The sequence below is a fragment of the Myodes glareolus genome, chromosome 22, assembly GCF_982192425.1.
Source record: "Myodes glareolus chromosome 22, mMyoGla1.1, whole genome shotgun sequence".
NCBI lineage: Eukaryota > Metazoa > Chordata > Mammalia > Rodentia > Cricetidae > Myodes > Myodes glareolus.
In genome coordinates, this window is record NC_142047.1 from 57497837 (window position 1) to 57513461 (window position 15625).

Sequence of the window (15625 nt, forward strand, 5' to 3'; positions counted from 1 at the left end):
CAGGATGGCATTGTGATAATGTGCTGGTGTTGTTTGGCGTCATGGACTGCATCTAATCCCTACAAGGTTTCCTAAAGCAGGGTTCTTATGTGATGTATAGTCAACTACGTTTGGAGGGGGAACCGTGGACAGAAACCTCAGGAGAAAGCCGTCACCACAGATGGACCCAGACCCATACCCTGCTCTAACCTGCAAGCTCATGGTTTGGCAGTCCCCACTCTGTGTGTGCCCTGAGGAGCACTTTTCTACCTAGGGGTGTGGTTTCAGACTAGCAACTCCCTGGCGTTCATTTTTCAGCTAATGGTGCGACTTCTCAGACTTCCGGAACGCTCACAATGCCCTATTATCATGCGGTACAGAAGAACAAGTCTGTGAAGGACCAGCCCTAAAACTCTGCAGCAAAGGTGATACAAAGAAAGCCGCTCTCAGTCCTCCTGCTTCACTTCCCAAGTGCTAGGATTACAGGTGTGGCTACCACTCCTGGCTTCTGGCTGCTGACATTGCACCCACAGAGTGAACTTCAAGTTTGAGGCCAAGTGTCTTCTCAGTGTAGGGTATTTTCACTGAGAGAAATGAGTATTTTATCGAGGTCTGAATGAGGAAGTGTCTGTGATCTGGACGTTTCCACGTTATCTCTTTAATAGGAGAAAAGACCAGAAAAAAAAAAAAGCCTGTACTTTGGAAACCCAGCTACCAAAGGTCATAGGTCAAATTACAGTGCACCAGATGCCATTGAAACAGTGAGACAGACAGCAAGGCCTACGTATTGTTTCCTGTGATGACAGAGGAGGCAATCACTTGGATGACAAATTGGTTACCTTAGGCACGGAATGGTTTCCCCGATTGTGGATCAGAAGTTGACCTTTTCCTTTCTTTTTCTTTCTCATTTGCAAACCGTTGAGATCTTGCTGAGAATTCTCCCTCTGGCTGGTGGCATACGTGAGCTTATGGTTGCTGTCACTGGGCTCTGCCCTCCCGCCTGCTCTTCCTCCTCCCTCTGTGAGAGCTGCTAACTTCCCCAGAGCGTAACCTCCTCTGGCTCTCACTGTCTCTTCCATAGCTAGCCATGTCTTTCTTCCCACTTGTCTGCTGGTCTTTTAGCGCCCCTGGACTCGGAACGTATCAGAGCATGGTCTCCCATGACGGGATGGTCCACACCCATTTTATTCCAAAGGACCTCAAGTTCATCTTCAGGCTGTCAGGGAAACGTAGCGCGTATGAGCTAAAATACGCCTTGACAATACAGCCAGATGCATTGCGTAGAGTTTCCTAGCCAATGTCTCCGTCTACAGATGTATCCCACAGAGAGAATCCTAGCCAACAACCTCATTGACAGAGCTGCCTGTGGCAGAAATGACGGCGGGTTGCCTTAAAATCTCATCTATTTTGGAAACGTTCACTGTAAAACCCTAGCAGTGTGGGATGCACCTGCTCACGGGCCTTTGTTCAAGATGGTGTCTGAGTAGGAAAGACCTGGTTTGCGGCGCAAAAGGCCTTTAGAGGAGCGCAGGCCCAGAAAATTTCTGAGCTCTAATTGGAGTGTGTTTGCTCCCAGGTTGAGGAGGAGGAAAACCAGGTTCTTACCTCCCCCCGCCCGCCCCCATGCAGGTGTAGTCTACACCAAAGAGCACACTGCTTTAACCCTTCCCTAAGGTGACACAGAGCAAGTTACTGAGCAATAGCTGGGATGCTCATTATTCTGGGGTGCTCCAGTCTGGAGGGAACCAGCAGTTGCTCTACAGGAATTAAATTACAGGCTGTGCACACAAGAGTTCAGCATGCTGATGGAACCCCTCAGACACCTAGCGTTGCCCACACAGGATGCTCTGACTGAGGCGACTGAGATATGGGATAACGGAGACTGTGATGGCATTGCTAATTCCTTCCCATCCCTGGTCAGTGGAGACTGAAAGGACTTTGGTCCTTCAAGGGGAAAATTGACCCTGTACAGTGTGAATGTCCTCGCCTTTCCTGAGCTTGCTTTGTTCCTTGCAGGCTTTAAATGAACAGCAAAAGTCTACCTTTCCCTCCATCCTCATGGTGTGGGCTTACAGTGGGTCTTTCTGTCCTTCCAGGGTATGACCTGGTCACATCAGGAGCCCAGTGCACAGCAGGGTTACTCTGCATCCCTGGATGTCTCCCCTAGGCCAGGGGATTTGAGAAAATAAGAGTTTGCTTTTATTGTCATTGTTTTAATCACTTGCGAGGCCTCTGCTGCTGTTGCTTCCTCATTGCTTCTTGTCCTTGGTTCAGAAGACATCACTTTCGTTTAAGCCTCTGGTTGTGACCTCAGCTCACACTGCGTGGAGATTGCTTTCCTTGGAAATTTCCCTAGAGAGAGCTGTTTTGCAGCAGAGGGGTGTCAGTTCCTCACGGAGAAAGCCTGCAGCAAAGTAGACCCCTTGCTTGGCACTGTGATCATCCCCTAGACAAGCTGCCACATACGCACGGGCCATGCTACCTGCAGAGGAGGGGGCGTTGGGCGCTGTGAGCTGCTGGTGCTAATGGCCGGCTCTGTAGATCTGTGCGTCATTCTCAAGGTCCAGGTGCTTCACGAGCTCTGATGAGATTGAATAACTGGAGACAAACACAGAATCGGTGCCAGCGCATGCCTTTCTAAAGATCGGGGGAAATGAGGATTCTGAGCCTTTTCAGCCTCAACACAGGTTCTTGTAGCACTTCGACGTTTCAGCATTCAAAGAGCTTGGCAGAATGATGGGGCTGAGGCCTGAGACACCAAAAGGAGAAAGAGTTGTCTCAGCTCTACCTCCCCGAAGGTCCCCAGCCTTGTCGGATGTGGGAGGTTAAGAGGGTTCTGGTCTGGTTTGGAAGCAGAGAAGGGAGATTGAGAGAAGTTAGCTTCACCAAGATTAAAGTTGTCAATAAGGGAACTACAGAAGGATAATGGCTATGTTAGCAGAACCACAGTTAATCAGTGAATAATTTACACTCTTTACATGACTTAATTGGATAAAACTTCTTTCTACCTACTACCAGAGCTTTCAACTGTCATTTTAATTGGTTTGGAATCCATATGAGAGTTATGTGTATTCAACTTCTAAAGAAGGACCCACCGTCTTAAAGGGCTATCATTTTTGTCATCATTTTTATCTAAAAACCACAAACCATTATGTTTTACTTTTTGTTTTCTGTATGTGCCTTGGGCGTATGTAAAATTTAGAAAATTTTATCTCTTTGAAGTTAAATGACTGCATATGTTTTAAGTTATGGAATTTGTATATGAGTCAATAAACTAACAAATTTATTTCTACCTCTATAATCTGTCAAAAAAGTTGTAGTATTACATAGTTCTAAATACTACTGAAACTTTTCATTGTGTCTACACAGTCTTATTCATTAGTCTGTTGAATATTTTAGCTATTTTGTTTTGTATTTTTATTTTTGTAAAAAAAAAAAATCAAAGACTAGTTTTAATTAGCCAAGAGATGCGCCTGCCTCCAGTGGCGCTCTGAGGCAGCATTTCTTCTGCTTTCTTTCCCACTGGATGGAAGTCAGCGTTTTCTCAGCCAGCTCAGTCCTGCAGAGGAATCTTTCTAATCATGATAAAGACCAGTACTCTGCAGCTCGCTTACAAAAGCAACAGGCGTATTTTTCCCTTGTGGTTTCTAAGAGATTCCACTGTGCCCAGGGACAGTCAAAGACGCACCTCTATCTTACGGTGTCTTTTGTCATCCACACCTGGCACCTGGGGTCTATTTTTTTGGTAATTTAAAAGGTCACTTCTTATAACCGATTTCTTTGCACACAACACCTAGGTGATTTTGTAATTTGCATCTAAAGCAGCTGCACTTCCTTGTCCGAATTCCCAGTGTTGTGACATTTTCTGCACAGCTGCCTGTTTTGTGTGTGTCGTATGCAGGTGTAGGTGGTGTGTGTTGTATGGAGATGGTATGTGTGCGCAAGTGCACACGCCAGAGTTCTCGGTAGCATGTGTCTTCCTCCATGACTCTCGTGTGTTTGGAGACAGAGTCTTTCACTGACCCGGAAGCTGCAGATGGGCACAGATCTGAACTCCATACCTTCCAGCTTGTGGAAGCAGCACTCCGTCCACTCTCCCTGCCCACTTGGTTGTTAGAGAACATGGACGCCTCTGTGGGGTGACATGTTCTCTCTTCCTCATGTCTTTATTCATGTAATTTTTGATTCAGATGCGTGACTGTGCTTCTCAGGTGTCGTCTGTGCTCCCTATGTTGAGACGTGGTCTCTTGTTGAACCTGGAGCTCCCTGCTTTGGATGGCTGGCCAGTGAGACCCAGGCATCCTTCAATCTCTCTCTCTCCCAAGCACTAGGATTACAATCATACGCACCACACCTGGCTTTTGTTTTTCTTTGTTGTTGTGGGTTCTGGGTTTGGACGTCATCAGCCAAGTTGTCTCCCAAGCCTGCATTACGGGAAAGTTACTTTTTGCTTGGGACAAATGGAAAACTTGCCAGAGTGTTTTTATGGACTTGTTGCTACGAACTAGTCACGTATATAATCTCCCCTAAGACCCGTAGCCTGTTAGAGTTATCTGTAAAAGATGAAGGTGATGGGCATGACTGGCATGCCTTTTTGTGGGCTTGGAGAGAGAGAATGAAATATGGATGGGCAGCCTGAAGCTTCTGTCTGGTTATAGGCGACGTCAGTCTGTCAACCCCTCAGTCATCCGTGTGCGCAGGCTGAAGCCCGCGAGGGTTGCAGTGGATCCGAACAACTGATGAGGTTTGAACTGTGTCAGAACGCGCACAGTCGAGGAAGCAAAAGCCCTTCAACTTATTTTTCCCCCTCTGTCAGAATCAAATTTTCAGGCCGCTGAGAGAAACAACTTAAAAATCTACCTGCATTTCTGTAAGATCTTGCATTTTCTTTTCCCATCTCCACAAGCAGTGTGTCAAAAAACAGCGTGAGCTTAAATCGCTGGTTACTGAATCTCGTCGCAGAGTGCCAAAGTCTTCCAGACAACCTGACATGTGTAGGTAGCTTACAGTGCGTGAAGGGGAAGGAAGCAGGACACCTTTGGGGCGCAGTGTAACCACGCAGTTCTCGCTTTGCATTTGCTTGTGCAGTGAGGCTCCCCAGGGCTCCTTCAGGCACTCTGCCACCCAGTAGTGCAGGGAGTCCTGCCTCATTGAAGGGAGAGAAGATGCCTGTCTTTGTTAGTGTGGAGGATGCTGTGTGCATAAAAGCAGGGGCTCGCTGGGGAAATGTTCTATCATCCATCCATCTGCCTGCCTGCCTGTCTGTCTGTCTGTCTGCCTGCCTGCCTATCTATCTGTCTACCTACCTACCTACTTATCTATCTGTCTGTCCGTCTGTCTATCCATCCATCTATCCATCTATCTATCTATCTATCTATCTATCTATCTCTCTATCTCTCTATCTCTCTATCTCTCTATCTCTCTATCTCTCTATCTCTCTATCTCTCTATCCATCCATCCATCCATTTATCTATCTATCTATCTATCTATCTATCTATCTATCTATCATCTATTTATCTATCAATCTCTGTCTATCTATCATCTATCTGATCTATCTGCCAACTCTTTCTCTCGTGTGTTATGTGTGTGTGTGATGTGTATGTGTGCAAGTATACATACACGTGCTCATATATGAAGGCATGTGGACACCAGAAATCAACCTAAGGAGTCAGTCCTTAGGAGTCACCTGCCTCTCTTTTTTTCTTTTCCTTCCTTTCTTCCTTCCTTTCTTCCTTCCTTCCTTCCTTCCTTCCTTTCTTTCTTTCTTTCTTTCTTGTTTGTTTGCCAAGGTTTCTCACTGAAAATAGAGTCCACCAATTAGACTAGGCTGGCTGTCAGCAGTGAGCCTCAGGGCTCCTCCTGACTCCACTTCCCCACCACAATACCCAGTTTTTAGGCAGGTTCTAGGGATCCCAATCCAGGTCCTATGCTTTCACAGCATCACACGTTACCCACCAAACGATGTCCCAGGCCCCTCGGTGCTCTACATCCTGAAGCTACGTGATGTATTGTTTGAACTGCACGTTAGCCTCTGGCACACATCTGTCCCAGCTGGTATGGTGTGAACACCTGCCTGTAACATGAGGGGCCGGCTTGTTGGGGTTTCTGTCCCACCCGGTACCCCAGAGCCGGCATACCCCAAGGAAAATCACACACAGGACTCCATAAGATTATAAACTGATTGGCCCATTAGGTCAGGCTACTTATTAGCTCTTATAACTTATGTTACCCCATTATTCTAATCTATGTTAGCCTTACATGGCTCCGTACCTTTCTCAGCTGGGCAAGTTACATGCTGCCTCTTCGGTGGTCTGCGCAGGAGTGGCAGAGGAACCTCCCTGCTTCCCAGAATTCTCCTGTTCTCATTGCATCACCTCTACTTCCTGTCTGGTTTTCCCACCTATACTGCCTGCCTGGCCAATCAGCGTTTTATTAAAATATGATTGACAGAATACAGATAATTCTCCTGCACCACCTGCCAGTGCAGGCTGGGGTACCGTGTCTATCCCAGCTGGTATGGTGTGAACACCTGCCAGTGCAGACTGGGGTACCGCATCTGTCCCAGCTGGTATGGTGTGAACACCCACCAGTGCAGGCTGGGGTACCGCATCTGTCCCAGCTGGTATGGTGTGAACACCCGCCAGTGCAGACTGGGGTACCCCATCTGTCCCACCTGGTATGGTGTGAGCACCCACCAGTGCAGACTGGGGTACCGCATCTGTCCCAGCTGGTATGGTGTGAACACCCGCCAGTGCAGGCTGGGGTACCGCATCTGTCCCAGCTGGTATGGTGTGAACACCTGCCAGTGCAGACTGGGGTACCCCATCTGTCCCACCTGGTATGGTGTGAACACCCGCCAGTGCAGGCTGGGGTACCCCATCTGTCCCAGCTGGTATGGTGTGAGCACCCGCCAGTGCAGGCTGGGGTACCCCATCTGTCCCAGCTGGTATGGTGTGAGCACCCACCAGTGCAGACTGGGGTACCGCATCTGTCCCAGCTGGTATGGTGTGAACACCTGCCAGTGCAGGCTGGGGTACCGCATCTGTCCCAGCTGGTATGGTGTGAACACCTGCCAGTGCAGACTGGGGTACCCCATCTGTCCCACCTGGTATGGTGTGAGCACCCGCCAGTGCAGGCTGGGGTACCCCATCTGTCCCAGCTGGTATGGTGTGAGCACCCGCCAGTGCAGACTGGGGTACCACAAAGTCCGGTCTCTTGCCACAGCATTTCTGTGTTGGGATATTTTTTTTAAGCATGTGCCGGCTGAGGACATCTGCTTAGAGACGTTTGTCCTGGATGTTGCCTCGTTATCGCCTACCAGCACATAAAGTGCTCTCTGACAGAAAGAACAGCCAAAGCTTTTGGGTTTCTCTTCAGACAGAAGGCAACCAGAGGGGCGGGGCTTCAGGACCAGGACTCACATTACCTTAACACTCTCCTCTGAATACTAAAGCCATTACTTTACAAAGCCATTATTGAGTCATGCCTTGCCACTGACTTTCAATGCTAAAAGAGAAGTCAGTTAGAGCTTTTTAGCAGACAGTCTTCACCTAGATTGTGTACATTGCACAGTGTCACAGAGCACAGAGGGTCACCCAAGTGGATGAGTTACAAGACAGGTATCTTGGGGTGCCCACAGCAGTGCAGCAATGAGACATACATGGGGAGTCTGCAGAGTTGCTGACTGGCTTTTGATCTACACAGCGTACTATATAATTTGATAATTCACTGTGGGTGACAAACACACTCCACACTTGATGTGCTGGCCAGAGTATGTGGTCAGGTGGAGTGAAGATTTTCTCAGGCGAGATTCACGTTGGCCAACTACCATTTCCTGTGACCAAGGGGGTGTGTTGCTTAAACTGGTACATTCGGTATTTATTAGCTGACAGTATTCTTTGTTGTTGGTAAGGGTTCCTGGTCCTCTTTGGCTGGCATCCTTGGGGACAGAAGGCCTACCTTTGGTCACAGTGTCTCATTAAAACTCTTCTTTACATTTCAAAATTGAGGTGTCCCTTTATAACCCAGGCGGACCCTCCATATTGCTGGCTGTTGCTAGTACAAAAGAGACAACTCGCAAATGTTCCCTAGCTTGGCGAGCCTTCAGTCACAGGCCCGCAGACGCCTGCCTTTGTGAGTTACGCTAGCAAATTTTTAGTTTGTCTTTTGTTGTGGTGCTTAGTTGGTTGGTTTGACACAGGGTCTCAGGTAGCCCAGATTGGCCTCAAACTCACTATCGAGGGAAACCTTCACCTTCCGATCCCCCTTGTCTCTACCTCCCGAGTGCTGGGATCAGAGCTATGTTCTATCAGTGCATTTTAGGCAGAGCAGGAGATAAAGCCAGGACTCCCTTGCTGGGTGAGCATCGTACCACCTGAGCTCCGTTACCAGCCCTGGCTTTGTGTCTTAATTTCCAATCCTCTGAGCTTCGGATGTCAACTGGCACCTATGTCAGCATTTACTGAGCCTCGCGAAGAAACTCTTGCAAGTTGGCCTCTCTGTTTTAAGTGCTGTGCCCAAACCAAAGTCACTGCTTAAGATGGAGTGTGTAAAGACCCAGCCAAGCTATGATATGGTTCTTCCTTCAATGAAACTCAAGCGAGAGGGGAGCTGAAAGGTGGCTCAGTTGGGGTGGCGGTTACCTTCGTGCCCAAAGCCTTGGGTTCCATACCCAGTACCACAATAAACCAGGCATGCTGATCCCAGTGTTCACGAGGTAGAGCAAGGGGGATCAGAAGTTCTAAGTGAATGCAAGCCCAGCCTGGGTTACACACCCTGTCTTAAAATAATGAGATAGAATAACAAACTTGATGGTGAGTAAACAAAATCATAGAATCTGCAGAATGTTTCAAAATCATTGGTAAGAATCACAGTGTGATTCAGGCAGGACCCTCGCCCAGTGCTGGAGATGGCATCGGGTTCCATCTCCAGCACTGCAGAAGACCCAGACTTGAAGCGGCATCAATCGAGGCCTGACAAGGCAGGGGTTGTTCCCTCACTGACAAGCTGTGCATCTCTCCCACAGCCCAGCTCCCGGCCGGCGTCGCAGAGTGGCCGGCACTCCGTGTCCGTGGAGGTCCAAGTGCAACGACAGCGGCAGGAGGAACGAGAGAGCTTCCAGCAGGCCCAGCGCCAGTACAGCTCACTGCCAAGGTAAGCCACCCTCAGAACTGCAGAAACAACCTTCCCAACCTGGACTGGGGTCACCAAGGAGTGGGCAGTGCGAGCGTGCTTGGCTTGGGAGGGCTCCCTCTCGTCTGGCGGCAGCCTGACTAAGAGAGCCAGCGTCTGTACCTGTCCATACCCAAAGCGAAGTTTCCCCCTCTCTGAAAAAAGAGAATATAATCGTGCTTTTGCTTGCCTGGCTCCCAGGGTTCTGGGGTGACCGTTGCTGTGTGCACCCCGGCTCTGTTGCAGCAGGAACAAACCCTTCTTGCACACCTGTGGACAGATGGTCACAAACCTCATTCTAATTGCCCCCTGTCTCCACTGTTGCTCTGTGTGAAAGTGCCAGCGTCCCAGGGGTGCTTGGCTCATTTACTGGCAATCAAGCAAGAGAAGCTTAGGTGTTGGGCTCATGAGGGACCTCTGCTCTGGGTGTCTTCTGTGAAACTTCTAGAACTCTGTCACATGACTGGCCACACTGAATTCACCCCCATTTTTTTCATCAAAGTCTCCCTCCCAAGAACTAGATAGTGCAGAATAAATGCATTGAAAACCCTGCAGGTTTTCAGCCGCCTCTAGACAAGTCACATGACAGTCTGTAGACATTTGATTTTCTGTCTCAAAAGATGTATGAATTTGAGCAAAGCAGTTTGAGGAAGGTGGTGTTTATCTGTGCATTGGCTGAGCCACGTGAAAATGAACTTGCTTCACCTTCTGATAAAGGCAAGTCCCTCTATAGTCCAGTGCTCTCCATGGCAGCCTCAAGGAACCCAACACTCCCAGAGGTCAGCCAAGAGAGTGTGCAGCAAGTTCCCACCACCATGTGCGGTCGTGACACGCCCACCAGTTCATTCGGTTGTCTTTTTACAACTGTGAGGCTGTACATCCCTTGGAACACCAACCACCTCTTGCGGCTACAGAAGGATTAGCCACTGAAGTCATTTAGCCTACGCTGGGTAAGAGGCATGGAGGTTTAAGTCTATAGAAAGTTCTTTGGAGATTTCCCATCTTGTTGGTAAGCAGCTCCGACAAATGAAGGAAGTGAGAGTCACAGTCAGTCAGTCCTTCCAGGATACTTGAAGTCCAGGCATGCAGGCATCCTCCACTATTTGTGACTGGATCTATAGCCACCCAGGGTTTTTTCCCCTGGGATTTAAAGTGTGAAACCCGCTGTGGTGCTCTGTGGAGGGGCGTTTGGAAAGGACCCCTATGGGAATCTATGGGAATGCACCTAACGAGCTGAAGGCAGCTATCGCCTCCCACTGGCTGTGCTGCTGGCGCTCTGTCTCAGAGGCAAGCATGGTGATGGGATGGCTCTACACACCTGCTGTGGTCTAGCCTCCATGGTCACATTGCTGGGCCAGGGCACATCAGACCTGTGTGGTAGAGCACTAGGGGCTGAGTTCTTCTTTATATTGGCAAGATGTTGCTTCCTGTATTTCAAGAGGGTTTAAGAGCATCCTTACAAACTCAAAGAGAACTTTAACACAATTCACATCATAATGGGGGAACCTGGGCTAAGGAAAAGAGGCAGAAGATATAGGAATGGAGAAGAACATTGAAGAAAGACAGATTGGAGGGCCCTCGGTCCTTAGAAAGTTCCACTGGGGCCCCCTGGCCATATTAATTGGCCCATAGTCTTATTACTTATTACTTGTGGAGGGGCCTTCACTGGGCACCAGCTCTTGGATTCTACCCAATTTCGTCTCTACAAGGAAGGGACCAGCCGACATTGCTCTTCCTACTAAGTATCCTTGGCTCCAAAAGGTGGTCCTCATTCTTCTCTGCCCTAAATCCAGAAGCTGATATTTGACACCGACTTGCTCTCTAGATCCCACAAGTCACTTGAAGAGAGCCAGACCCTTTTCTAAGCAAATTGTATGTAATGTTTCCTTGATTGCTCCCCAGCATCCTACACAGTCAGCCACTACATCCCATCTGACTGGTGAGGTAGCTTAGGCCTGGAGAACACAGCACCCCTAGACTTCACAATGACCAAGTGACAGTCTGGTCTCAAGAACACAGACTCTGAATCTGTGTTCCTAAGCTGTGTTTCCCCATGCTGGGTGCTTAGATGTTTAGTTTTGTGTGTGTGTGTGTGTGTGTGTGTGTTCCCCATATCCTATTTCTAACCTCAGGATTTGCTTTCTTCTGTACCCGTTAATCTAAAGCAAACCTGAGCTACAAAACAGTGCCTCCTCCCACAGCATCTTCTCCTCCAGCCCTGAGACATCCCGGTGCATTTTCATAGATCTGAATGCAGAAAGAACCTGCATTTCCGGAGTGACTGCAGTACACCTTTCTATGCAAGGGACACGCAGGGTCAGGGAGGAAGGCGGCTCTAGGTCTCTGGAGACCACGGATAAGGAGGTGACCATGTGAAATCCCAGGCTCGGTGTTGACAGGCTCATCTGTCACATCTCGGGTCAGATTAGTCTGTGATTTTTTTAAGTGAAGATAATCAGTGCTATAGACAAAGAAAGCTGCTCCTCCCATCTGAGGATTCTGCGGTGGCTCCCATGAGGAAAGCCAGATGGGAGTCCCCGTTCTTCTCAGTGGCTCCCAGTGGTGACATTGAGAGTTTAATTCATGTTTCCTCTGCCCCAGCTACAGCTCCAGCCATGTGGGAAATGGGCAGGTTCGACTCTGGGCCACATTGCCGGCATTCCGGAACATTCAAATGCTGATCGTTCTGTTCCTTTGGGAGGCACGGTGGCGTCCCATGATCTCCTTGTGAACGTGCAGTGTGGTGTGTGCTGATACCAGAGGCTGAGCCTCGCCTCTTGCCACCGATGATTTTCTTGCTGATAAATGCAGCAATAAGACATTTTCTTTATGAGTGTCATCTCTCCTCCCTCTTCCATTTTCAAGGGGAAAAATAGGGCGCATCTTCCTTCCTGGCACGCAATTGTTACACTTTATCAAAGGCAATCTTATTGCAAATTCATAGAAGTATCTAGGGCCTTGGTAGTAAATTAAAGATGTTTGAGAGTCATGTTTTCTGGAAACTGTAGCAAGTCTCTTGTAGAAGTGGTCGGATGTGAAGTTTCTGTGTGGCCTGGGTTTGTCTGCCTATCCTGGGGTAATAGAAAATGGGTTATCTAGCGAAGCACCTGGTCTTTGGTGCAGGAAACCTGTGAGATGGAATAGTGTTTCTAGACGGGAAGTTGTGCAGCCACTGACACACAGGACCCCAGAGAGCCAAGCTGAAGAAGGAACTGACTGCTGCATTATTTGCTGTGTTTGGTGACTGGTCTGTTGTTGTTCTCAGACTGTCTCCTGCCTCCCAGGCTAGTCTCAAACTCACTATGTGAACTTCCGGTCCTCCGGCCTCTACTTCCCTAATGCTGGAATAATAGGCATGCACTCACAATACCTGGTGTATGTGGTGCTGGGGATGCAACCCAGGCCTCCTGCATGCTAGGCTAGTGCCCTAGCAGCTGAGCCCACCCTAGCCCTCGGACGGCTGTACTTCCTTCTCGTCTGAGCTCATACTGTCATCCATAACATGAACTTTCTTACGGCAGAGAGCTGTCTCAGCCTCCGGATGATAAAAGTGAACCACGCGCTGTCGACTGGCAGCAGCTGGGTACTGTGATCGTTGGGGTTGTTTAGACTTGAACAGTTACACTAAAGTGAACAGCACTTATCACGCAGCTAGGCGCAGCCTGACCTCTAACACTTAACACACTTGTGTCTGTGCCCACACTACAGGGGACACGGTCGCCCTGAGCAAGAGGGGGCACCTCACGCTAGGAGAAGCCCCTGTTTCTAAATAGCTGCCGAGGCCTCTTCTGTCTTTGTTCTGCCAGCGCTGGCCTGTTCACTGAAACTGAGGACTTGCTGGGGACAGTCGTTCTTTGTTTGTGGTGTGTTCACGTGCTCAGTGCAGGCGCATGTGTGGCGGTGCACATGAGCGTGTGTGTACATGAAGGCCAGAGCACACCCTCTGGCCTCATTGCTCAGGAACTGTCTACCTTGTTTGTTTGAAATAGGGCCCCTCACTGGGCTGGAGCTCACCAATTAGGCTAGGCGGGCCAGCCAGCAAGCCCATGGATCTTGTCTCTCCCCTCCCTAGTGCCAGCGAACCTCATGGATCTTCTCTCCCCTCCCTGGCGCTGGAATTACAAATGTGTGTTACCCCACCCAGCTATTTACATGGGTACTGTGGATTGAGCTCAGATTCTCAAGCTTGGGCAGCAAGGAATGTCAATTTTGAGATTTCCAGCCCCCACCAGTTACCTGGTGGATGACCAGGTCATGGTGATAACTGCTAAAGCCTGGAGAATCACTTAATCACCTTTCTCTCTCTCTCTCTCTCTCTCTCTCTCTCTCTCTCTCTCTCTCTCTCGTGTCTGACTGATTTCTTTGCTTTATTGCTAGGCAAAGCAGGAAGAACGCCAGCTCTATATCACAGGACTCCTGGGAGCAGAACTATGCCCCTGGCGAAGGCTTCCAGAGTGCCAAGGAGAACCCCAGGTACTCCAGCTACCAGGGCTCCAGGAACGGCTATCTAGGCGGGCATGGCTTCAATGCCAGGGTCATGCTGGAGACCCAGGAGCTCCTCCGCCAGGAGCAGAGGCGCAAAGAGCAGCAGCTGAAGAAGCAGCCCCCAGCCGATGGAGTCAGGGGGCCCTTCCGGCAAGATGTGCCCCCGTCTCCATCTCAGGTGGCCAGGCTAAACAGACTGCAGACCCCCGAGAAAGGGCGGCCCTTCTACTCCTGAGCCCCGGAGGAGACGGCAGCGCGTCCCGTCATGCAATAAAGGACCTTTTCCTACCTTGCGTTCTCGGAGTGTGAAAACCCTCCAGTGGTACTACAGAACACTTCTGTCGCTGGTTTCAGTGCCTTTAAGCAGCTCGAGCAAAGAAACAGAAGGCCTTAATGTCTTTGCCACTGTGTCTCAGTGTCCCTCTCCTGGAAGGATTCCCCCTCCTGACAATTCCAAGTCCAAGGCACCGCCCACCTGCTTCTCCACAGTACCTGAAGCTTCAGCTCCACGTACGAGATGCCTGTGGCTTGGGTGTCACAGCTTCACCTTGGAGAGTGACCCTGAGGCTGCAGGTGCTGCTGAGCCCTTTCTCCCTGGACTCTCGGCGAGGGTGGCATCTCAGCCTCTGGTAGTTGACAGGGAGGACGGCATGCACCAGGGACAAGGACGCTCCAGGACCTGGCAGCAGGGCTGTCCCTGTTTGGGGACTCAGTCTGCGTTTCCTTTTCTGTCCGTGGAGCACAAAGTCTCCGGGCGGTAGTGAAGAAGCAAAACCATGAGTCAGTGCCATTTGGCTATGGGGGGGGGGGGGTTCTTTCCAACTGCCTTATAAGTAACTTCACCACCCATGTCACAACGATTCTAGTCTGTGTTTATGAATACACTTGTTCAGTCGCCTTCATGACGCTTGGGAACAAGGGACAGGGGACCCTGAGGGGGGAGGTGGGAACTGACGGGGGCGCTGCGACCCGATCTATCCTGTCCTTGTTTTACCTTATTGGCATTGCAATAGGTTGGCCAGGAAGACCCAGAGTGGGTAGGACAAGGAAAAACCAGCTTTGGGTTCTGACAAGGAATCTCAGTACAGTTTTTGAGACTGGAATCAGTATTTGTCTCCTGTAGCTGTGTGATACGCCCCTTCCTGGCGAGACCACGTGACTAAGTCATTCTGCCGTGAAGCATCAGACAGATAAAAGGAAAGCCATCCCATGTGAGAACACGCTGACGTCCCAGAAGAGCGCTAGGAGTCACATTTCCGTGCATGCTTGTGACACGAGGCCCTTGAAACTCCCGCTGTTCATCTGTTGGTCTGAACATCATGTATTGTAAACCAAGGCTGGGTTGCTAAAGTGCCTGTAATTCTCGATGTGAAAAAAAAAATCTTGAGGAAAAAAAAAAAGCTCAGAGTACCATGTATTAACAAAAAAAGAAAGAAAGGAAAAAAAAAAAGACATGTATTGATACGCCTATTTTTTTTACTGGCACATTGTATTTTTTGTGTGGACTTGTTTTTAGGAAATACGCGGAGGGTCCACAGCCCGGTGTCTCTTTGCATCTGTGTGTAATGGCTTTATCTGTTAATGACTCGCCGTGGTGTTTAAGTGGTGTTTCCAATGTAAGTAAGCGCGGTGACCTTGGACGGCGGTGGCTTTCTCATAGCCTCCTTAGGCTGCGAGGAACAGCTGTCCCTGTACATATAAGACTTCTAATAAAAGGCATATTTCTTCCCGTTCTCTGAATGTCTCTCGTTTTCCTGTCTAATCTCTCCTAGCTGCTTTTTTAAAAGTATATTAACAGATGTCTTTTTCTTCATATTTAGTGAAAGTAGAAAGTTTCCTCCTATCTCTGCAAACACAGGGTTGAGTGGGGGAGCATTTGACCACCCACGGAGAGGGAATGGGGAATAGGAAAGACTGGAGCTTCATTTTCTTTCTGTCATTTACATTTTTTATTCAATTAAAATTTATTATATCTTTTCCTCCCTCCTTC

The 15625-nt window shown here is 49.2% G+C and overlaps 1 protein-coding gene across 20 annotated transcripts in view; it reads left to right on the forward strand.

Moving 5' to 3' along the window:
• Window positions 1-15375, forward strand: part of Pard3 (par-3 family cell polarity regulator) — a 512103-nt gene extending 496728 nt beyond the window's left edge. For all 20 annotated transcript variants that reach the window (XM_087900660.1, XM_087900650.1, XM_087900645.1 and 17 more), the window contains 2 exons: window positions 9005-9132; window positions 13528-15375. In XM_087900660.1, coding sequence (XP_087756786.1) covers window positions 9005-9132; window positions 13528-13870 — 471 coding nt within the window. In that variant the 3' untranslated portion in view covers window positions 13871-15375. The remainder of the gene's footprint in view (window positions 1-9004; window positions 9133-13527) is intronic.
• Window positions 15376-15625: the final 250 nt, after the last annotated feature.